The sequence below is a fragment of the Anthonomus grandis genome, chromosome 20 (genome assembly GCF_022605725.1).
Source record: "Anthonomus grandis grandis chromosome 20, icAntGran1.3, whole genome shotgun sequence".
In the NCBI taxonomy this organism is placed as follows: Eukaryota; Metazoa; Arthropoda; class Insecta; order Coleoptera; family Curculionidae; genus Anthonomus; species Anthonomus grandis.
Window position 1 is genome coordinate 3,892,480 of NC_065565.1, and position 25,397 is coordinate 3,917,876.

Genomic DNA, 25,397 nt, shown 5'->3' on the forward strand with positions numbered 1-25,397 from the left:
CAGAGAACCATGATGTGTTACAATACGCTCCGCTCTCAAGTATAAATATCGTATAAATATAACCAATATTCAATGATACCTTCTTATTTTATTATAATACGCCATCTAGAGTAAATATGCTAAAACAGAGTCCTCAATTATAATACACTGTTGTACTGGCGAACGTTATGGCGTATTCACCATAGTATGCAGATAATTTCATTTACGTTTTTAAATTAAGCTCCAAATTCAAAATTTATTTTTTTACCTTAAATGCCATTCAAAATTAAGTAAAAAAGTTAAATAAATAAATTTTCCACGATTTATTTATACGTGCCACAAGATAAAGGAAAAAGAGGGTCCCATTTATTAGGGTATTGGAATAAGACAACCGTGTTTTTATGTCGATTTTTTATTTTATTTTTCAAATTTATTTTTGAAAGCTTATAGTAATAAGATATAAAAAGAATTGACATGAGGAGAATAAGGAATAAAAGAAACCAAAAACGAAATGAATCGAAACTATAGAAGCCGAGATATAAGTAAAAATGTGGGAAAAACAAAAGAAAACTGGTTTTTTCCCACCGTACAATTTTTTTTCTCTAAAATGATTATTGGGAAATTTTAAGATAAGCCCTAAACTAACAATTTCCAGTAAAAAAAGTCAATAAAAAAATTATTTTTTTTTGGTCGAAAATCGAAAGGGGTATATACCCACGAAAAATTTCGAAAAAATGATTTTTATTTTTTTCTAAATTAACTGTAACTCTGATAACTTTTTGTTTCAAACAAAAGTTCTCAGGAATTTTAGGAGGTATCCGCATGTTAAAATAAATCGGTTCTAGCTATTATAGAATCGGAGAAAATTGAAAAAAACTGTAAAACATAAATATCGAATTATCAAGGGCCCTATGGAAAAATGTCAATTTTTTATTTTTTTATCCTGCACTACTTCAGAGTACCTTTAAAAAAGGTTATTACCAATTTGACTCTAAAATGAACAGAAACCCTATTTCTTTGCAATTTTCGATTTTCGAACAAAATCCGGGGTCAAAATTATCATTTTTTCCATCTGGTTACAACTATACAAAGAAATGGTGAGAGGGGTTGACGGATACCCTGCGACGTCAAAGGTTGAAGAATGAAAAACAAGTTTTTTTACCTAAAATAATTGCCTTGGAGGAGCCAAGCTTTCCATGCTGTGTATAAGGGATTAGAATTAAAGAATAATATAGAATAATATAAATTATATTTAATTTTCTGTAACCTAAGAGAGTAAATTATTAAATAAATTAATTTTTTTTAAGGCAATTATTTTATACAATAAAAACGTTTTTTATCAAAACTACCCTTACACCCCCCACCCACCCCAAACAACTTACCAGTAAAAAATTCTTCTGCAAAATCCCTGTTTTTCAACATGATATGCATGGACCAGAGAAGTTCTTGTTATATATTATACAGTATATCTGTTTTATACTATAAATTTTATTGTAATTTTGACTGAACGTTTTTAATTTTAATCGGTAGATAACCTGCTTAAATAAACCTATAGAAACATTTTGACACCCTGTATATTAAAAATTAAAAAAAAAATTCAAAAAATTTCATAGTTGCGTTTCATCAACACAACTATGAAAGTCTAGGCAGAAATCTTCGTATTCTGTTGACATTTTACGGATCCTACCGACTGCGCTAAATGACCTGACTAAATTGTGCTCCCTTTAAAACATAATTTCACTTTGTGGAAGAATCAGGCCACTAATGAAATAGTAGGAACTAAAAATCGAACTATAAATTAAAAATATTATATGTATATATCAGGATGGTTTCCTAATATATCCCTAGCGGCGGGGGATAACCCCCATACACGCACATACACAACACACGCACCCTTAGAGATTAAGTTAGAAAGCCATCAAGTTCGCTAATGGCATGGAAATTGGAAATCACGCACCCGCTCCTAAGGAGGTATTTTGTAGCTTGTTAATAAGACAAAGCTAATCCTATCAAGAAAATCCATCATTCCCTTTGTTTTCAACGAGTATTCGGCTAATTGAAATTCGGTAATAGGCTGATTTGAAGTTCGGGTCTACTTACCTGTCTAAGAAACTCACTGATAAATCTATATGGAGAGATCAAAGGGGTAAATTATTGTTTAGTCCTTATTAACACGCCATATTCCAAGCATATGACGATATAATTATGACAAATAATATTAGGCGTAACTGTTTTTTTTTTAACTTACTCTAAGAAACTATGAAAAAGTTCTCTAAGACACTCTCTTGAGGTTGTATACTTGGATTTTGATATTTTTTTGAGAAAAATTATTGATGTGCCCGTATAATGGTATTCCGATACCATAATATAATGATGAGAGCGTGTGGCACATTTTCAATCATTTCCCACTTAAGGTATCCCCACAAAAAAAGTCCATTGGTGTTAGGTCAGGCGACCTAGCAGGCCATTCGATGGATCCATCAGGATTCATCCAAAAATCTACGTACAGTGGCAGCCTAGTGCGTAGAATCATTATCTTGCTGGAAAATTAGTTCTTCGTCAGGATAGTCTGGGTCAAACAAGGTAGAACGACAATCCTAAACCCATTGTTCATAAAATGGTTTCAAGAGAACAATAGGATGCTGATGGGTTGTTATCCAAGAAGATATTTAATTAACGGTTGAGTTGGGAGTTTCATTACTTCATTGAGTGGATTGTCTGGAATTTTGTAGCTGCTGTGGGTTGCCATTGCCGAGTTTAAGGTAGACTGCAAGATGATCAGAAGTGAACTGAGTTAGCGATGTCGCAGGAGAATTTTTTTAAAAGAAAAAAGTCAACGATATCTGGTCGGCCTGCAATGGGCTTCTTCTACGACCTTTTTTCGTCTAGGGGCTGCTTGTGTGTAGGCAAAAAAGACGCTTTTCCCAAAAAGAAGAAGTAAATTCAACCATTGTTATAACAAAATCCCATATATTTTACTACGAACTTCTACATTTTTCTTCGCAAAGTTAGTATTCATTTACAAATGTCAAACGAATGAAAGGCAAATTAATTTTCTGTAGCAATCGTCACTTGGTTTATGTGTGTGATTGATTTTAAACATTTTTATTATTATTATTTTTTTTAAGTGTTTTGATAATTCGAAACTGTTCGATTTTTCAAAAATATTTGTCCTTGAAATAAAATAAAATTTATAAGATACTTAATTTTAACCAATTTTTCCTTAACGTACTCAGGTAATTGAATTGTTATATTTTCTTTTGCATTTTAAGTGAATTTAACAAAATGGCCGAACAAGGTCAAGAACGTTTTCAAGATGCGAACATCAGTGTTGAGGTAGAGCCTTATAAGCTCTCTGAAATATTTTCAATTGTACCCGAGTTTGAGGGTGATCAAATTTTTTTAAGCAATTTTATCAATGCGTTTGATTGCGCATACGATATGGCAAACGCACAACAAAAAGAATTTTGAGTAGTTCATATTAAAAATAAACTTAGAGGTAGGGCAGCGCAATTAATTAGTTCGCGTAACCCCATGTCATATATTGAAATTAAACAACTCTTGAATTTACAATTTGGTGACTCAAGAGACTTGTTATAGAAGACCTGCAACGTCTTAAGCAACTACCGGGCGAATCGCCACTTACATTCTTTAACCGTTTACAAGTTTTGAACGCAAAAATGCATTCGTGCATTCAAAAATCACCTTGATTAACAACTAAAAAACAAAAATTAGCACAAACCACATTAATTGAGACTATGGCTCTAAATACCTTGTTAACGAGTCTGGAACAACGTCTAGGACAACTCATTCGAGCTAGCAACCCTTCCACACTTTTAGAAGCCCAATCCAGAATTCGTAGGGAGCTTCAGCTTTCATATTTTGAGAATCAGAAAACTTCGAAACCCCCTATGCAGAGGCCAACAACTCAACCAATGATGCCAAGGCAAACCCAATTGCCTAAATATGGAATTTGTGGTCGTATTGGTCATATTACCAATCAATGTCGTTTTAACTCGCCTTCTTAAGGTGACCCACAGGCATTTAAACGTCATAATCCTAACCCACCAAATTTCCGTCATCAACCACAACAAGGTGTAAATGGAAATAGTTTTTTGCAACAACAATGGAGAACCAACAATGGAAACCAGAACAGGAATTTTGGAAATGCTAATCCAAATCAGGTCCAAAATCGTCCTTCTTTTAGTCAAAACAAACTCCAGTATTCCCATCCGCAGCAGAGGACACACCATGTGCACTATAAACAACCCCAAGAGCAATACGACCCGAATTACTCTTTGCAACACGAGTCGGATCATCAATCCTATGCTGAAAATTCTGGCGATTACTATAATTATTCTCTTGATGTTCCTATTCATACTAATGACTATCAGGATTTTCTCACGCTTCCAACTACCAGCCAACCTCCAGAATGCAACACCCAGGACCCAGTAGCCGAACTTCAGTCGCAGATACAGACCCTAAATCTGGACAACATGGACCCAAACCTAAACTTTCCGGAACAACACTTCATTTAAAATCCTTACTGTAAATTCTGAAAACCTTTACTATATTAATGATGCATCAAATAGATTTAAATAACTCATTGACACTGGTGCAGGCATTTCAATTTTTAAAGAAAAAAACGGCTCAAAATTTACCCTGAAAACCTTACTATCCAAGGTATTACGGATCAAAAATTAACAATTCAAGAATCTACCCTTGTTTCCTTTGGCCCTGGAGAGCCACATAAGGTGTATATTTACGACCTCGATATCGATTTTGATGGAATACTAGGATTAGACTTTCTTGAACGTTATGAATGCGTAATAGATTTAAATGCAAAACAGCTAATAACAAACTCTAAAACTATTCCCCTGCATAAAGTTGAAAACATAAAATCAAGTGCAGGAAATTCTCAGTAAAAGACAGCACCTGTAAATTTAATTTCAATTGAACCCCGGACAGAGAAAATTTATAATATCCAATCTAATAGCACTGTTTTTGTATTACATATTTATTAATGTACATAAATAATTAATTATGTCAAATTTAAATAAACAAACTGTGTTATTAGATTGGATATTAATGACGAAATCTGCTGTTATTCATGCGTATTATTTTGGAATTGAATTATTATATTATCATTAATAATAGAATTTAGGACACATTTTTTAATTTACTGTTTTATTTAACTCCAATGTAAGTAAATTGCAAAACCTGCTTACATCATATTCTTTTTAAGTTTGAAAGAAAAACCCTTTTACATTTCTCAAATAAAATTTAACTTTAAGCTTGCAGATTTAAAACAATGCCTCTAGAAAAGAGCTATTATTTATGAGATTTAACTCTTACGTATATGTGGCAGGCATGACGTATTTCGAAGGATTATACCGCGGAAATATCATTTACAGTAACTTTAGGCATTATTTCGCTTCTAGATTTTTCCCATTTTTTGGAAACAGTTTATTTGATTAAACTTGTTTGAAAATTAAAATTGCCTGGCATATAGAGTCAATCAATCGACAAGTTTCTGAAGGAATGTAATTTTCTTAAAAGGCATTTTTCTCTGAGGCAATTATTTTCTGCAAGAAAAGCTGTTTTTTATTCACTGTACCCTTAGCCCCCCACCCACCAAACATAACTTGTTTTAAAAAAACATTGTTTTTCAAAATAATACGCATGAATAACAGCCGGTTTCGTCGTTAATATCCAATCTAATAACACAGCTTGTTTATTTAAATTTGATATAATTGCAAGAAAACCCATTTTTCATTAACCTTACCCTTAGCCCCCCACCCACCCTACATATCTTACCAGTAAGAAATTGTTTTAAAAAATCATTGTTTTTCAAAATAATGCGCATGAATATCAGTTCGTTCCGTCTTTAATATATAATCTAATAACACAGTTTGTTTATTTAAATTTGATATAATTATGTAAATATATATTAATGAATATTTAATACAAAAACAGTGCTATTAGATTGGATTTTATGGACGAAAAACAGTGATTTTTCAAAAAAATTTCTTATTGGGCAAATGTTTGGGATGGGTGGGGGGGTAAGGATTGTTTTAATAAAAAACAATGTTTTTGCATTAAATATGTATACAATAATTAATTTAATAACACTGTTTATTTACATTTGATATAATTTTATATATAAATATTTAGTATAAAAACAGTGTTATTATATTGGATAATATGGACAAAAAACAGTAATTTTTCAAAAGAACAAACATAATAATTTTTCATTATATAAAATTTTTATAAAATTTATATAATATATATATATTTATATAAAATTTTTCATAATAACAAACTCTAAAACTATTCCCCTGCATAAAGTTGAAAACATAAAATGAAGTGCAGGAAATTCTCAGCAAAAGACAGCACCTGTAAATTTAATTTCAATTAAACCCCGGACAGAGAAAATTTTTTAAACTCAACCATAGTTAATGCTAATGCCATACCAAAAACGGTTGATGTTCAGAACTCAAAATAGAACCATTTAATGTTGACACAGACCAATGTAAAGAAAATATTTTAAACTTTAACTCAAAACCCAATAAAAAAAGCCTTGATCGTAAAGCCAAAATACGAGACCAACTTCGACTTGAACATTTAAATGACGAAGAAAAGGAACTTGTTATTATGTTTATTATGGACGCCACGTCGCACAGTGTTGCGTGGTATAGGGGTAATTGGACAAAATTAAAATAAGCTGTTAAAATAAAAAAGTAAACTTTGTATTTTATTTTTTTTTAACTCTTTTGAAGTTTTTTATTAAAATAATGTTAAACATATAACAAGAAGAGTTTGCTCACAACTTTCCTCGCCCAAATTAGAAAAGCAATTAATAATAAAATAACTGAATTAATTTATATTTGTCTCATAACAAACAATAAAATAAAAGTATTTGCTCAAAAAACAAGCTTTCAATAATTATATGCTAAATATTACACACTACAAATTAAACAAAAGTATTTGCTTAAAAATATTGAAAAAAAAACAAGTCTTCAGTGTACTAAATATTACATTACCTCTATTTTTCATAAATGACAAAAAGTTCAGACAAAATAAGTCAAAAATCTAGTCAGACTGATCATCATCACTACTTGAGGAACTAGATAGCTCTAAGCCAAAAACAGATTCTACCAGTGTGTTCTGAGAATTCTCAATAATTATACACTCTTTTATTTTATTATCATACAAAATATTTTTATTTTTTTTAGTAGATTGTCTATAAGAAGATAATTCTGGGTCAGAGGTCAGTAAAAGATTTGAAATTATATCGGTGTTGGCATTTACCCGTGAAGTTTTTCGGCTGTTACATAATCTGATTTTTCTGAATTCTTTGTGCCTTGCTTCTAAAGCATCTTCCGCAAGTTGCCCAATAGGCAATTCAAAAAAATCAATTATGTCACAGCCATGCACAAGAACTTTGTGCACCGAACTTGGCATATAGTACCAGCTATATAAATGTAAGTATAACCTACGAGTGTCATTTAGCAAAATGCGAAAATTGGTTATATCGATGTTACAACCAGACGCCAAAATTCTTAAAATTAAATGAAATTTTTCAATTAGTTCTTTATCGATTCCGGGTATTGCTATCATTTGTGGAGCCATATCCTGGCTTTGGCTTATCAACTATAAGACCCATTTTGCTCTTAAAATTCTCCTGGATGGTCCTTTTTGTGTTTTCTGTAATTGCTTTATTTTCTGCGCCTTTCACTTGCCAAGTTTTAATTGGCAACCGGTATGCAATATGCAACAAACACTCAAAGAACCTGATCCAGCAATGGAGAGTTGATATGCCAAAACGATAGTTTTGGGTTACTGGAGATTTATCTAAAACCGTATCAGAGTTCATTTCTTTGGGAGTGGCTCCACAAATGATGCATTTTGAACATGAGTTTGTTTCGGACAAAATATTTGCTATACTTCCATCAAACATAGTCAAAATCATCTCGTAGGAAATACTTAAATCTTTATTTTCAATTGAAGTAGTATAAACTTTCAACTCGTTTACAGACATAACCATGGCATTTTCTTCTTGACGAACAACTTCCGGATTTTCTTTTATAAAAGCGAACTTGATGGGTCTGCAGTAAAACGTAGAATTTGTTTTTGGGTTAGACCAGATTACATTATTGCAGCTATCAACTAATTTTATTGGAACCAATGCTGTTAAAAACGTATATATTCATCTGTATTAGATGCCGATTCAAATTTTTGCTTATATAGACTGTGTCCCGAGCTGCCATCGAAACCCCACTTACAAATAAGTTTTAGATTGAACACTTGACAAATATTTAAATTTGAAATATTAAGGATACTGTCTGTTGTTTTTTGTAACAATTCTTGAAGACCAACTTCTGCAGATATTTCTGTTACGGTAATATTATTAGGTAAATATATTTTTTTTGTTTGCAGTAAGGCACGGTAACTCGGGAAGCAATCAGGATGTAGCGCATTTACAACAGAACGTAAAGTGTTGTATTTTCTAACTGACAGATCAATATCATAAAAAAGAGCCAGTGCTTGCTTAGTACTCAAACATTTTTTTTCAGAGGAAAATTTTTCATTAGAAGAATCCATACAGTGTTCTGTAGCGAAACGCAATTCTTCAACGGTATAGTTTTTTAGCAAAGGCTCTACTCTCCGTTTCTTTGTTTTTAAAGAAGAGTCTTCGAATGATTTTCGAGGCCTTCCGACTAAGTTTCTTTCTTCTACATGACTAAGTGAAGGCCTTTGGTTAACTTCAGTTATATCAACAGTGATAGATCCACTTAGCCATTGGCTGTGATTTTTTTCTAACTGGCTGCGGGTTCGATGACTTTTCTGCCATTTTTATACAAAACAAATGACTTTGGTCAATTAAATGGCTTTCTGTTTCACTGCAGATATCTTCATCAAGATTTAATATTGATTTGATTTTCAAAAAAATATTTTTTTCCTTATCATTTTGATTGCTTACCAACCATTCTTCAAATAAAACTCTTTTTGGTATAGTGTAAGCCATATCTAAAAAAATTAAGAACTAAAAAAGGGGCAGTTTGGGGCAGGAAAACAACATAGTGTAATAAAGTACACTAGTTGAGGTACTAATATACAAAAAATTGTCGAGGACATATGCGGACATTTTTTTAAAAGTTTTCTCAAAGATAGCTTAATATTGCTATTTTTTCATTTATTTAGTATTTAATATATTAAATAAGTGAGTATAAATCAGTACATACCTATATGTAACTAAGCACCTTTGGTCACTATAACACAATATAATATTTTCTACTTATACGCACAGAACCGGAGAAATACTTATTTTAAAGTGTGGGTATTTTATATGGCGACAAAATAAACAAATTAAATGATAAAGTTTCGGAGCTCCGTTGCGTTGTTTACACGCATTTTATAAAAAAAAAAATATTTGTGATAAGTGTCTGCAGCTATTTTGTAAATAGTACGGTACTTAATTTTATTATCGACCGACTTTTATTTTTGGACTTTTGTCCATTAGGCGCAACACTGTGCGTCGGGCCCGAAAAATCGTGTTTTTTTGGAAATAAAAATTCATATCTTTGGTTGTATAGCTAGCGAAACGATGAAATTTGACATAGGGTCTCTCAATACATTGGGAATGATGGATCCGTAAACGGATTTTTTTTCCGGTACCACCAAACGGAGCGGTACTGTCTCAAAGTCAAAAATTCGTAAAAAAATTGGTAAAAATCGAGATCTCAATTTTAAAGCGTTCAATCGAGTTGAAATTTTCAGGATATAAGGGTTCTTGGGGCTTACGTGGCTGTATACTTTTTGGGCCAGATCGGTATACAGGGTGAGTTGTTATAAGCAAACAAAAGTGACTAAAAAAAAAAATGAAACTTCTCCAGAGGCTAAAAAAAAATTGTTATAAAAAAAGTGTTTCGGCGAAAAGATATAAGAGATTTATCATACTTGGAGCTTTTTTTTGTAAAAAATTTATTTTACGAGTTCTGGCATTTTCAGTTTTTTGGGATTTCCCGCCAAACGATAATTATTTTGGGAATTTTTTTTTTTCAAAAAATAACTTCATCCTTTACCTTTCATATGCCATATAACCGAAATTTTCGTAAGCCATACAGGGCGAGCAATAATGAACTTTACCCATGAAGGTCCGACCCGAAAATCACATTTTATTTAATAACTTTTTCGTAGTGGCATCTGGACCATTTATATTCTCAGGCATTAAATACTTTAATAACCCCATTATTTGTGTAAAATTACAATCTTCCAACTTTAATAGGTTCTTAGCAATTCGAATTTTCGCGTTTAATTCATTTGCCGCGTCCCTGTATATGGTGAAAAGATCAAGCAACATCTAAAGGATCCGAAATTTTGTTTTACAACACATACTAAAATTTCAGGGTTCCAGCGATAGTACAAGTACCCGAAAAATGCGATTTTATGAAAAAAGTCCATTTTTTTGCGTTTTTGACAATACTTTGACGCATGGTGGGTAAAAATTTTTTGCTCGTGACAGGTGGCCGGGACTTGGTTGGGTTTTTTGTAAAATTATGAATGAAAATGAACCGGAAACGATCAGGGAAAGGAAGCACCGAATCAGAAAATGAATGGGCTTTCCGAATCTGTGCTTATCAATTGGGGAAATTGTGTATTGCGCCCAGGAAAATTCGGCAAACGGTTTTATACTGGGGTGAGACGAAATGAAATTTGCCCTATTATTTTATTAAAATTATTCGAATATATACACGGGTCAGTCGTAATGATCTATTTAATTTAAAATAAAAATTTAGATATTTGGTGAGTTTTATGCTATTTAGTTTATTATTAATAAATGTTAACAATTCTTAAACATTGCTTTTGGGATATAAATAACAATTTTTTGAAATTATTGATTTTTAAGGTTAGTCGAGTATCATAACTTTTTTGGTATTGGTGCGATTTGGTTGAAATTTGGTACCTAGTACCTATTTCGGATAAGATTAATAAATTTTGACAGATATTTGACATGACTATGTTTTAAGGTCACGTGACTATTGGTACTTTTTTGCAATAAGTCCGATTGGGTTCAAATTTGGTATTTATGCTTTATTTAGGATACAATTAATAAATTTTAACAGATAATTGACAAATTATATTTTAAAGTCACGTGACTTTGATAATTCTTAAAAATAATATTAAAAATAAAATTTTAAAATATTAAGTTTTAGGGTCACGTGACTATCAAAATTTCCTATTTGATTGAAATTTGCTATTAGATGATATGTATATATTTTAAAAATAATATTTTGTATTACCCTATTCCTTTTATCTTAATTTGTTAAATTATTTCTTAAATTTGCCTTTGAAAAAAAAATTTAAAAATCATCGGTTCGGTATGCTTTAAAGGGAACTTATCTTCTTTCATAATATTGTAGCATTATTATAGATTTTGAAAAATTTTGTCATTAAGCTTTTTCATTACTTTTTGAATGGTCTTTAGCCAGAAAAAAGAAATTTTGAATTTGGAGCATGTTTTGAAAAAAATTTCATTTTTGGCCGGATTTTGTTCGAAAATCGATAAATGCAAATAAATAGGTTTTCTATTCATTTTAGAGTCAAATCGATAGTAACCTTTTTAAAAGGTATCCTGGAATAGTACAAGATAGAAAAATAAAAAATTAAAATTTTTCCATAGGGCTCTTGATAATTCGATATTTATGATTAATAGTTTTTTACAATTTTCTCCGAATCTGTGATAGCTATAATCAATTACTTTTAACATTTGAGTACCTCGTAATATTCCCTAGAACTTTTGTTTAGGACAAAAAGTTGTCAGAGTTATAGTTTATTTAGAAAAAAATAAAAACCATTTTTTCGCAATTTTTCATGACTATACCCCTTTTGATTTTGGAGCAAAAAAAAAATTTTTTTTATTGGGTTGTTTTTACTGAAAATTGCCAACTTAGGGCTTACATTATAAGTTGTCGGTTATCATTTTAAGAAAAAAAATTCTACCGTGGGAAAAAACGAGTTTTCTTTTATTTTTTTTTACATTTTTACTAATATCTCGACTTCTATAGCTTCGATTCAATTCGTTGATGTTTTCTATTATTCCTTATTCTCCTCCTGTTAATTCTTTTTATATTTTATTATTATTACATTTTAAAATAAAAAGAAAAATTGAAACAAATCGACGTAAAATCCTGTTTGTTCTATTTCAATAAATAAACCCTTATGGGAACTTCTCTCTGAATTTGGTATTTATGATTTAATTAGGATACAACTAATAAATTATGACAGATACTTAACTGACATTTGAGTTTCAGCCTAGGTCACGTGACTACCGTAACTTTTTTGCTATTGGTCCGATTCTGTTGTAATTTGGTATTCAGGCTTTATTTAGGATACAATTAACATATTTTAACAGATGCAGCATGTAACTGTTATTTTTTTTTAAATTACTCTAAGAAACTTTGAACAAGTTCTCTAAGACACTCTCTTGAGGTTGTATACTTGGATTTTGATATTTTTTTGTATGTTGAGGAAGGTTATCGATGTGCCCGTGTAATTGCATTCCGATTCGACTGTTATTTACATCCTTTACCATATACAACTGTTAAATATAATGGTGAGAACGTATGGCACATTTTCTACAATTTTTGTACAATCTCGGTATTATTAAAGCAGACCTTAAAGGGCTCAATTTGATCTATTCCCAACTTATTGGACAGAACATCGAGTACGAACTCCTTATCATAACTAATTCTATTATTCATATCATCAGAATGACTTTCTTGAACATTAAACATCATAATATTATTTTTGCGCTCATTTCTATCATTTACCTCAGTATCCTTAATTACTATCCTTAATCTTATCATTTGTTGATTGAGCAGGGTCGTTCTTAAATGTTTCTTTAATTCCTCCACGAGTTTATTAATTATTAATTGCTGAGAAACAATAAGTTTATGCAATTCAATAATGCCGTTTATCAGATCACCAATGGAAGCATTTCTCTTAGACAAAATATCAGGTAATGATATTACATCGGCGATTCCTACATTTTCCTGAACAGTCTTAATAGAACTAGAGCTTTTATTATCAATATGAATACCAATACTTGACAACCGTCTGTTGTTAACTGTACAATAAGAACTACTCATGACTCTTCTTCTTTTTAAAAGTCGCATAGATTTTGTCAAATTCCTTGTGAAACCAGGAACGACACAAGCTGCATTCAACGGAAATTGCTCCTGATTTAATTACTTTATCGCAACTGCTACACAGTTCCATGACAAGAAACTCAAAAATCACAACAATCAGGAACATCTTATATATGATGAACTACTAGTAATTTTTTAGAAACCCCTAGTTTCTTCATGAGAAACCTTATATTTAAACTATAAAGATCAGATAACTTACTAGCATAGTATTTTTATAGCAAACGCTAAACACTTTGAATTATCTTCTATGTGTGATGACCTACTAGTAATTTTTTTAGAAACCCCTAATTTGTCTAAAATTCCTTCTAGTTATCTATCTAAAGAACCGCCAATTCGTCTATCGATACATTTTTCCATTGAAAATATGATGACTTACTAGTAACTGTAACTTTTTTGACAAACCCCTAGTTTCGTTATTATCCGCATTTATTCCTTTATACATTCAAGTACAGCATTGAAGACTTATGAACCCCTACATGTTTTTACTAGGCACTCCTACTTTCTTCTCCGGAGCGTTTTATTTTTGAAGATTAAAGTCAATTACGGACTCATAGTTATTTTAATATGTAATGCGCAATTGAATGGTGAATTCATTATTCAACACTGGAAGTACAGGCATCCGTTAATGATCCATCTGACCAGACCTTTTCCACTCTATTCCAGGTCGTTTCTGATCTGTTGCGACCTAACCACGATGGCCTCGAACCTCCTATCCTTCAGCTCTCTCTGCACCGACCACGACCAACTTGTCTTTCTAAAAATGACCGAAATAGTGGTGGTGGACGTATGTCGAGACATGCAGCAGATTTGTCATGGATCGTCTCCTTTATGGGCCCATTTATTCGGTCGGACCTGATACCCCAGAGGACGTTAGTGGTCGCTTTCGTTACCTACTTGATCAAGGACAATGTAGAGAGCAAACAGGCGGTTTTGATAGAAAATCTACTGGAGATGATTTTTGGTGCGGAAGTTCAGTGTTTAAGGATTGAGTAAGGAGCTCGTAGTGCGGCATTGTAATCAGATACTAAGCATTTTGATGGACTGCTTGGATTATCACAATTTGGTGTAAGTTTCTTAAATTTTCTCAAAAATCTTTCATAACTCTGTTATTTTTTGATTTACGGATAAATGTCGTTCTTTATGATTTGTTCTGTTTTTGATCAGGAATTCAGTGCTAAAAGAAAATCTTTCATATTCCCCCTGGTTTTCGAGAAAATAAGGAAAAACTATTTAGAGGTTTTTCCCAATTTTCTGGAAAACTGTTGGACTTAAAAAATATTTTTCTCATGCATCTGATGCGCATTGAGATTTCAAATAATATTTGTTTTAATAATTTTTTTCTCCAATTCTTAGTTTTCTGGAAAAAAAATAAAAACCGAAATTATAAACATTTTCCCATGGGTACCCCTTTGGATCTTTTGCAGACGATTTTTTGGGAAAATTGGGTATAACTTTTTAGTGGTAAATTTTTCAAAAAAGCTTTATTACACTTTTTTAAAGTGTTTTGGGTGATTTATCGGTTTCCAAAAAAAAAATTAAATTTTTTCAAAAAATTGTTTTTTTCAGTTTTGACCTAAAAATCGTCAAATTTTTCAAAAATCTCTCATAACTCCTTTATTTTCTATTTTTTAACTAAATGTTATTCTTTATGATTTATTTTGTTTTTGATCAGGAATTCAGTGGAAAAAGAAAATTTTCCATAGTCGTACTGGTTTTGGAGAAAATGAGGAAAAACTGTTTAAAGGTTTTTCCCCAAAGGTCGAGACAAGGTAAGTAGTTCCTAGAAAATAAGTGCAAGTGAGTTTGACCTCGAGGATAAATTTCAAGGTCACTAGAAGGACGACACAAGGTGACAGGGTCGAAGAAAAATTGGTGCAAGTGAGTTTGACCTCGCGGATAATTCTCAAGGTCACTAGAAGGTCGAGACAAGGTGACAGGGTTGAAGAAAAATTGGTGCAAGTGAGTTTGATCTCGCGGATAATTCTCAAGGTCACTAGAAGGTCGAGACAAAGTGATAGGTTCGAAGAAAACTTGGTGCAAGTGAGTTTGACCTCGCGGATAATTTTCAAGGTCACTAGAAGGTCGACACAAGGTGGCAGGGTTAAAGAAAAATTGGTGCAAGTGAGTTTGATCTCGCGGATAATTCTCAAGGTCACTAGAAGGTCGAGACAAAGTGATAGGTTCGAAGAAAACTTGGTGCAAGTGAGTTTGACCTCGCGGATAATTTTCAAGGTCACTAGAAGGTCGAGACAAGGTGACAGGGTTAAAGAAAAATTGGTGCAAGTGAGTTTGACCTCGCGGATAATTCTCAAGGTCACTAGAAGGTCGAGACAAGGTGACAGGGTTAAAGAAAAATTGGTGCAAGTGAGTTTGATCTCGCGGATAATTCTCAAGGTCACTAGAAGGTCGAGACAAAGTGATAGGTTCGAAGAAAACTTGGTGCAAGTGAGTTTGACCTCGCGAATAATTTTCAAGGTCACTAGAAGGTCGACACAAGGTGACAGGGTCGAAGAAAAATTGGTGCAAGTGAGTTTGACCTCGCGGATAATTCTCGAGGTCACTAGAAGGTCGAGACAAGGTGACAGGGTTGAAGAAAAATTGGTGCAAGTGAGTTTGATCTCGCGGATAATTCTCAAGGTCACTAGAAGGTCGAGACAAAGTGATAGGTTCGAAGAAAACTTGGTGCAAGTGAGTTTGACCTCGCGGATAATTTTCAAGGTCACTAGAAGGTCGACACAAGGTGACAGGGTCGAAGAAAAATTGGTGCAAGTGAGTTTGACCTCGCGGATAATTCTCAAGGTCACTAGAAGGTCGACACAAGGTGAAAGGGTCGAAGAAAACTTGGTGCAAGTGAGTTTGACCTCGCGGATAATTTTCAAGGTCACTAGAAGGTCGACACAAGGTGACAGGGTCGAAGAAAACTTGGTGCAAGTGAGTTTGACCTCGCGGATAATTTTCAAGGTCACTAGAAGGTCGACACAAGGTAACAGGGTCAAAGAAAAATTGGCGAAATGGAGTTTGACCTCGCGGTTAATTTTCAAGGTCACTAGAAGGTCGACACAAGGTGACAGGGTCGAAGAAAACTTGGTGCAAGTGAGTTTGACCTCGCGGATAATTCACAAGGTCGACCCTCGAGTGACCTTGAAAATTACCCGCGAGGTCAAACTCGCTTCCATCAACTGTTCTTTGAACCTGTCACCTTGTGTCGACCTTCTAGTGACCTTGAGAATTATCCGCAAGGTCAAACTCACTTGCACCAAGTTTTCTTCAAACATCTCACCTTGTCTCGACCTTCTAGTGACCTTGAGAATCATCCGCGAGGTCAAACTCACTTGCACTTAATTTCTACGAACTACTTACCTTGTCTCGACCTTCTAGTGACCTTGAAAATTAACCGCGAGGTCAAACTCAATGTCGCCAATTTTTCTTTGACCCTGTTACCTTGTGTCGACCTTGTAGTGACCTTGAGAATTATCCGCGAGGTCAAACTCACTTGCACCAAGTTTTCTTCGACCCTGTCACCTTGTGTCGACCTTCTAGTGACCTTGAAAATTAACCGCGAGGTCAAACTCCATTTCGCCAATTTTTCTTTGACCCTGTTACCTTGTGTCGACCTTCTAGTGACCTTGAAAATTATCCGCGAGGTCAAACTCACTTGCACCAAGTTTTCTTCGACCCTGTCACCTTGTGTCGACCTTCTAGTGACCTTGAAAATTATCCGCGAGGTCAAACTCACTTGCACCAATTTTTCTGACAACTACTTACTTTGTCTCGACCTTCTAGTGACCTTGAAAATTATCCGCGAGGTCAAACTCACTTGCACCAATCTTTCTTCGACTCTGTCACCTTGTGTCGACCTTCTAGTGACCTTGAGAATTATCCGCGAGGTCAAACTCACTTGCACCAATTTTTCTTCGACTCTGTCACCTTGTGTCGACCTTCTAGTGACCTTGATAATTATCCTCGAGGTCAAACTCACTTGCACTTATTTTCTAGGAACTACTTACCTTGTGTCGACCTTCTAGCGACCTTGAGAATTATCCGCGAGGTCAAACTCACTTGCACTTAATTTCTAGGAACTACTTACCTTGTCTCGACCTTCTAGTGACCTTGAAAATTAACGGCGAGGTCAAACTCAATTTCGCCAATTTTTCTTTGACCCTGTTACCTTGTGTCGACCTTCTAGTGACCTTGAGAATTATCCGCGAGGTCAATCTCACTTGCACCAATTTTTCTTCGACCCTGTCACCTTGTGTCGACCTTCTAGTGACCTTGAGAATTATCCGCGAGGTCAAACTCACTTGCACCAATTTTTCTTCGACCCTGTCACCTTGTGTCGACCTTCTAGTGACCTTGATAATTATCCTCGAGGTCAAACTCACTTGCACTTATTTTCTAGGAACTACTTACCTTGTGTCGACCTTCTAGCGACCTTGAGAATTATCCGCGAGGTCAAACTCACTTGCACTTAATTTCTACGAAGTACTTACCTTGTCTCGACCTTCTAGTGACCTTGAAAATTAACGGCGAGGTCAAACTCAATTTCGCCAATTTTTCTTTGACCCTGTTACCTTGTGTCGACCTTCTAGTGACCTTGAGAATTATCCGCGAGGTCAAACTCACTTGCATCAATTTTTCTTCGACCCTGTCACCTTGTGTCAACCTTCTAGTGACCTTGAAATTTATCCGCGAGGTCAAACTTACTTGCACCAGGTTTTCTTTGAACCTGTCACCTTGTGTCGACCTTCTAGTGACCTTCAAAATTATCCGCGAGGTCAAACTCACTTGCATAAATTTTTCTAACAACTACTCACCTTGTCTCGACCTTCTAGTGACCTTGAGAATTATCCGCGAGGTCAAACTCACTTGCACCAATTTTTCTAACAACTACTTACCTTGTCTCGACCTTCGAGTGACCTTGAAAATTACCCGCGAGGTCAAACTCACTTGAACTTATTTTCTAGGAACAACTTACCTTGTCTCGACCTTCTAGTGACCTTGAGAAATATCCGCGAAGTCAAACCCATTTGCATCAATTTTTCTTCAACCCTGTCACCTTGTGTCGACCTTCTAGTGACCTTGAAAATTATCCGCGAGGTCAAACTCACTTGCACCAATTTTTCTAACAACTACTTACTTTGTCTCGACCTTCTAGTGACCTTGAAAATTATCCGCGAGGTCAAACTCACTTGCACCAATTTTTCTAACAACTACCTACTTTGTCTCGACCTTCGAGTGACCTTGAAAATCAGCCGCGAGGTCAAACTCACTTGCACCAATTTCCTTAACAACTACTCACCTTGTCTCGACCTTCTAGTGACCTTGAAAATTACCCGCGAGGTCAAATTCACTTGAACTTATTTTCTAGGAACAACTTACCTTGTCTCGACCTTCTAGTGACCTTGAGAATTATCCGCGAGGTCAAACCCATTTGTATCAATTTTTCTTCAACCCTGTCACCTTGTGTCGACCTTCTAGTGACCTTGAAAATTAACCGTGAGGTCAAACTCACTTGCATCAATTTTTCTTCGACCCTGTCACCTTGTGTCAACCTTTTAGTGACCTTGAAATTTATCCGCGAGGTCAAACTCACTTGCACCAGGTTTTCTTCGAACCTGTCACTTTGTCTCGACCTTCTAGTGACCTTGAAAATTAACCGCGAGGTCAAACTCAATTCCGCCAATTTTTCTTTGACCCTGTTACCTTGTGTCCACCTTCTAGTGACCTTGAGAATTATCCGCGAGGTCAAACTTACTTGCATTAAGTTTTCTAACAACTACTTACTTTGTCTCGACCTTCGAGTGACCTTGAAATTTATCCGCGAGGTCAAACTCACTTGCACCAAGTTTTCTTCGAATCTCTCACTTTGCCTCGACCTTCTAGTGACCTTGATAATTATCCTCGAGGTCAAACTCACTTGCACTTATTTTCTAGGAACTACTTACCTTGTCTCGACCTTCTAGTGACCTTGAGAATTATCCGCGAAGTCAAACCCATTTGCATCAATTTTTCTTCAACCCTGTCACCTTGTGTCGACCTTCTAGTGACCTTGAAAATTATCCGCGAGGTCAAACTCACTTGCACCAAATTTTCTAACAACTACTTACTTTGTCTCGACCTTCTAGTGACCTTGAAAATTATCCGCGAGGTCAAACTCACTTGCACCAAGTTTTCTTCAAACCTCTCACCTTGTCTCGACCTTCTAGTGACCTTGAGAATTATCCGCGAGGTCAAACTCACTTGCACCAAGTTTTCTTCGACCCTGTCACCTTGTGTCGACCTTCTAGTGACCTTGAAAATTATCCGCGAGGTCAAACTCACTTGCACCAAGTTTTCTTCGAACCTGTCACTTTGTCTCGACCTTCTAGTGACCTTGAGAATTATCCGCGAGGTCAAACCCATTTGCATCAATTTTTCTTCAACCCTGTCACCTTGTGTCGACCTTCTAGTGACCTTGAAAATTATCCGCGAGGTCAAACTCACTTGCACCAATTTTTCTAACAACTACTTACTTTGTCTCGACCTTCTAGTGACCTTGAAAATTATCCGCGAGGTCAAACTCACTTGCACCAAGTTTTCTTCAAACCTCTCACCTTAAGTCGACCTTCTAGCGACCTTGAGAATTATCCGCGAGGTCAAACTCACTTGCACCAATTTTTCTTCGACTCTGTCACCTTGTGTCGACCTTCTAGTGACCTTGAGAATTATCCGCGAGGTCAAACTCACTTGCACCAATTTTTCTTCGACCCTGTCACCTTGTGTCGACCTTCTAGTGACCTTGATAATTATCCTCGAGGTCAAACTCACTTGCACTTATTTTCTAGGAACTACTTACCTTGTGTCGACCTTCTAGCGACATTGAAAATTATCCTCGAGGTCAAACTCACTTGCACTTAATTTCTACGAACTACTTACCTTGTCTCGACCTTCTAGTGACCTTGAAAATTAACGGCGAGGTCAAACTCAATTTCGCCAATTTTTCTTTGACCCTGTTACCTTGTATCGACCTTCTAGTGACCTTGAGAATTATCCGCGAGGTCAAACTCACTTGCATCAATTTTTCTTCGACCCTGTCACCTTGTGTCAACCTTCTAGTGACCTTGATATTTATCCTCGAGGTCAAACTCACTTGCACTTAATTTCTACGAACTACTTACCTTGTCTCGACCTTCTAGTGACCTTGAAAATTAACCGCGAGGTCAAACTCAATTTCGCCAATTTTTCTTTGACCCTGTTACCTTGTGTCGACCTTCTAGTGACCTTGAGAATTATCCGCGAGGTCAAACTCACTTGCACCAATTTTTCTAACAACTACTTATTTTGATTCGACCTTCAAGTGACCTTGAAAATACCTTTCAAGGTCAAATTTACTTAGTACATTAAACTGTCTTCTTCTGTCCCAACTTAGGCTTCCATTTGATGGTACCTGAGTACCATCATTATTTGGCTTCTTCCTATTCTCCTTCTTTAATGTTGCAAAATTTGCAGATGACCACTCGACCACCGAAGAAGAGAGAAAGAAGAAGAGTAGTCAGAAAAGGAACGAACAAAGACAACACAAAACAGAGATAGAGAAACGCAAGGGTTACGCTAAAGACGCCTCAAAGGAGAACTACAGCATGTGGGTACCACCGACCGATCAAACCGGAGACGGTCGTACCAGTTTGAACGAAAAGTTCGGTTCTTAATTAATATTAAAGAAACAACAAAATCAGGTTTATTAATATTTTATTATTATTATTATTTAATGTCCACTTAACTATATAGATTCAAAGCGTTCGATTCCTAACAGTCTATTGGATACAATAAATGGTACTAACTAAATATCACAAAAGAAAATTTTATTTATCCCCTCCTCCTCCTTACAAAAGTATATAGGGTAAGTATACTTAATAATAATATCTTTGTCTAACTCATTATATTACCTAAGGAAAATGTGCAAAATCTGAAGAGGGATCCCTGAAGATTAATATCATAGCAACTTTATCTATAAAAATCTCAATTCCCTCCATGATAACTCAAGAACTATTTGAGGGATTTGAGTAAAGTTTTCACTTAATGTTGAGGCAACTCATAAGGAACGTTTTCATTTAAAAAAGAATTTTTGTAGCACAGGAACTTTTTAAGTTGTACCACCATTTTGTAGTAGGTGAAGATATTGAATTTATATTCTAGGGTTACAAAGTACTCGTCAGGAGCTTCGAAATGATGTGCCACAAGACCACACTTTCTATTAATTTTTTTTTCCAAGATGGCGCCCAGCAGCCATTTTGGAATTTTCATCTGTCAATTTTGCTTTATAACTTAGTGATGCACTACCTCAAGTTTCAATATTTTGAATTGATCCGTTCAAAAAATATGGAGGGAGTATATGTATATATACAGGGAGGTCCATTGAACTTGAGGCATCGCAATATCTCGAAAACTTAACATGTATCCCGAAAATGTTTCATGTGAATGGTTTCTAGGGGTCATTGGTTTGACCTTGAGTGGACGTCTTCAAGGTCAAATGAAAGTCGACTTCACTTTTTTGCATAGAAACCTCTATTTTTTCTAATATTATCTGTTTAAGCGTTAAAAAATATGTAACTTTCATCTGACACTTTTTTACATGCGACCTTTCCTTTTCAAGTTATTAATTCTTGATAAGGTACCTAAAATCAATAAGGAAATAATGAAACAAAAAGGTTGCTTTGGTTGTTCGGTATATTTATGTAATATATACATAAAATAACACTATAATAATAATAATTATTCATATACAACTGACGACAATCATTTCCAATTGTTCTAAAACTATTTACCAGACATCTGGATAGGTATATATTTAACAACGATACAGGCATGATGTATTTTGTTCGAGGAAAACAAATTAAATATAATACAAATATTTACTTATTGTTATTACATAACTGGTGCCTAATAAGTGCTTATTTAATCGCAAGGAAATAACTGTCTCACGTGTATAGTTTTTATACATAATATATATATTATGCGAGTTCGAAATGTAAGCTGAATAATTAATATGATGTACTGTCTAGTAAGTGCCAGAGGAAATATGATATAAGTAATTATTGTACTCTTCAAATATGATTAATTACATCGATACATAAATAATGAAAATTTATAAGGCAATTGATCGAAGGTAGATGTACATTTATTTACTTAAGCAGTTCCAAAGTCACTCAATCAGTTATCGTGAAACTTCTGATTACTTTGGGAATTTGGATCAAATTACAGAACATACCAATAAAGTAATACAAGTTCAATGATTATACGTTGTACAATCTAAATACATCAAAATCACCGATAATATTGAATTCCAGGGGCTCTTTGACTTTGTTGAATTAGGTATATAACCGTAAACTTCTTGATGAGGACAATAGTGTACCAACAATGCCAGAAGCTTGTTTTAGATTTTTAGTAAATTGCCTACGGTTTGATAATAAAGATACGAAAGTTCAAAGAAAATAAACTGACAAACTGGCAGTATTTCGAGAGTTAATATCTCTCGGAAATGAAGAACTTATATGTACCGTTCAAATATACCACAATTGGTGAGTATTTATTAGGATTTTGTGGTCAATGCCCCTTTAAAATGTACGTTACTTCAAAACCGGATAAATAGGGCATCAAACTTCTGATGCGCTGTGATGCTAAAATAGCTTTTGCATGTTAATCGTAAAAAAACGAAATTTCGATTTTTCTCAAAAACTATAATTTTTTAAATTTTGATAATTATGTGCAAAGTGACCCTCTGCAAGGAGTACTTGACAGTTTTTAAATGAAAGCTCTATCTTTAATAACAAAAAAGTTATGCAAAATTTACGATCTAAAAAAGTACATGTTAATTGTAAAAAACCGAAATTTTGATTTTTCTCAAAAACTAAATTTTTTTCAATTTTGATAATTATGTGCAAGGTGCCCCTTTGCCAGGAGTACTTGACAGTTTTTAAATGAAAGCTCTATCTTTAATAACAAAAAAGTTATGCAAAATTTTCGATCTAAAAAAGTACATGTTAATCGTAAAAAACCGAAATTTCCAGTTTTCTCAAAAACTATAATTTTTTAAATTTTGATAATTATTTGCAAGGTGCCCCTTTGCAAGGAGTACTTGACAGTTTTTAAATGAAAGCTCTATCTTTAATAACAAAAAAGTTATGCAAAATTTTCGATCTAAAAAAGTACATGTTAATCGTAAAAAACCGAAATTTCCAGTTTTCTCAAAAACTATAATTTTTTAAATTTTGATAATTATGTGCAAAGTGCCCCTCTGCAAGGAGTACTTGACAGTTTTTAAATGAAAGCTCTATCTTTAATAACAAAAAAGTTATGCAAAATTTACGATCTAAAAAAGTACATGTTAATTGTAAAAAACCGAAATTTTGATTTTTCTCAAAAACTAAATTTTTTTCAATTTTGATAATTATGTGCAAGGTGCCCCTTTGCCAGGAGTACTTGACAGTTTTTAAATGAAATCTCTATCTTTAATAACAAAAAAGTTATGCAAAATTTTCGATCTAAAAAAATACATGTTAATTGTAAAAAACAGAAATTTTGATTTTTCTCAAAAACTAAATTTTTTTCAATTTTGATAATTTTGTGCAAGGTGCCCCTTTGCCAGAAGTACTTGACAGTTTTTAAATGAAAGCTCTATCTTTAATAACAAAAAAGTTATGCATAATTTTCGATCTAAAAAAGTACATGTTAATCGTAAAAAAACCGAAATTTCCATTTTTCTCAAAAACTATAATTTTTTTAATTTTGATAATTATGTACAAGGTGCCCCTTTGCAAGGAGTATTTGACAGTTGTTAAATGAAAGCTCTATCTTTAATAACAAAAAAGTTATGCAAAATTTTCGATCTAAAAAAGTACATGTTAATTGTAAAAAACCGAAATTTCGATTTTTCTCAAGAACTATAATTTTTTTAATTTTGATAAAAGCTGATGAAAAAGTATAATAGTTGCGAATACAGTGGCTTCGGTATGATAAAGAAAAATCTGAAATTATCCAATTTAAATATTCCAATAACGAAAATGTTTTATTTAACGAAGTTAATGTAAAAAAACTGGGCAACCAAACTTTCCATGACATGGCCAGACTTCTTCCTCTGTTCGAGGGTCCTAAGCCGATATAAGAAAAGAAATACCAAGACTTGTTATCTTTGCTATATTCCACCAGTAAACCATGAATTTTATCGTCAACTGGTTCACAATGCACGTGTTGAAGAAGACTCGAATGTTTTTGAAAACCATGAGGAACAAGAAAATGATTAATAAGAGTTTACGTTGAGTTTTGTTTAAAAATGTCTTATCGTTTACCTAAAAATAAATTATTTTGCTTTAGTAATTCATTTTTACTCTTAAGTCAGTAAAAAAAAAGGTTATGCAAAAGCGGCCCAAGCCACATACAAAATCTTGTTTTTCAAAAAAAAAATGTCCAAAAACTACGTTTAATATTCCACCACTTACCTAAATAAAAATGAATTAAGAAATTCTTGCAATCGCCCCTAATAATTTCGTAATTAATCTTCAAAAAATTTCATTATTTTCATTTCATGCGAATTTCTCCATAAAAAATATTTTTGGCTTGGGCCACTTTTGCTCTAAACCCCTCATATATTCTGCAGAAACACTGTTTTTTATCAAAACAACCCTTATCATTGTGTATTAACGACGAAATCAGCGGTTATTCATGCGTATTATTTTGGAAAACAATGATTTTTTAAAAATTTCTGACTGGTAAGTTGTGTGGGGTGGGTGGGGGGGGGGTAAGGGTAGCGTTAATAAAAAACGGTTTACTTGCAGAAAATAATTGTCTGAGAAAAAAATGCTTTTTAAGAAAATGATAGATATTCTTATGGGAAGTAGTAGAAGGCGTTATCGGACATGCAAGTGGGATACCTCATTTTAAAGGCAATTAAAAAGACTTTTTAAAAATGAGAAAATCCAATATGGCGCCCATAAGAAAAAATAAAGTTATTGACGAAAAAAAACGAAACCTCGGATTATTTTTTTTTGCGTCATACAACATGACATCAAAAGTGGCAATGAAAAACTGTTTTTAGTTTTCCGATAACTCTTTAAATAAAGTCGGTAAAAGGTAAAAACGATTTTGACAAATTTCGTTTTTTTTTTTGGATATCTCCGGAAGTATCCGGAATTTTAAAATTTTTTAAACCTCATTTTATTAGGCTCCAAATTG

General features: G+C 33.8%; 1 protein-coding gene and 1 long non-coding RNA gene across 6 annotated transcripts in view; both read left to right on the forward strand.

The window, feature by feature from the left end:
- The window catches only part of LOC126747986 (E3 ubiquitin-protein ligase siah-1-like), a 149,676-nt gene extending 128,668 nt beyond the window's left edge, over positions 1 to 21,008 (forward strand). For 3 of the 4 annotated variants that reach the window (XR_007664573.1, XR_007664571.1, XR_007664572.1), the window contains 2 exons: positions 13,854 to 14,255; positions 20,679 to 21,008. Coding sequence is in view for 1 of the 4 variants with exons in the window: in XM_050456974.1 (XP_050312931.1) it covers positions 20,679 to 20,762 (84 nt within the window). In the remaining 3 variants the exon portion in view is untranslated. The remainder of the gene's footprint in view (positions 1 to 13,853; positions 14,256 to 20,678) is intronic. The other variant, XM_050456974.1, reaches the window with a different exon arrangement.
- Positions 21,009 to 22,793: 1,785 nt separating this feature from the next.
- Positions 22,794 to 23,748, forward strand: LOC126747988 (uncharacterized). Of its 2 annotated transcripts, none has more exons than XR_007664575.1 (3): positions 22,794 to 22,939; positions 23,284 to 23,455; positions 23,628 to 23,748. It is a non-coding gene; the product is annotated as an uncharacterized LOC126747988 (long non-coding RNA). The 2 variants fall into 2 exon arrangements; XR_007664574.1 differs by lacking the exon at positions 22,794 to 22,939 and adding an exon at positions 22,970 to 23,111.
- Positions 23,749 to 25,397: the final 1,649 nt, after the last annotated feature.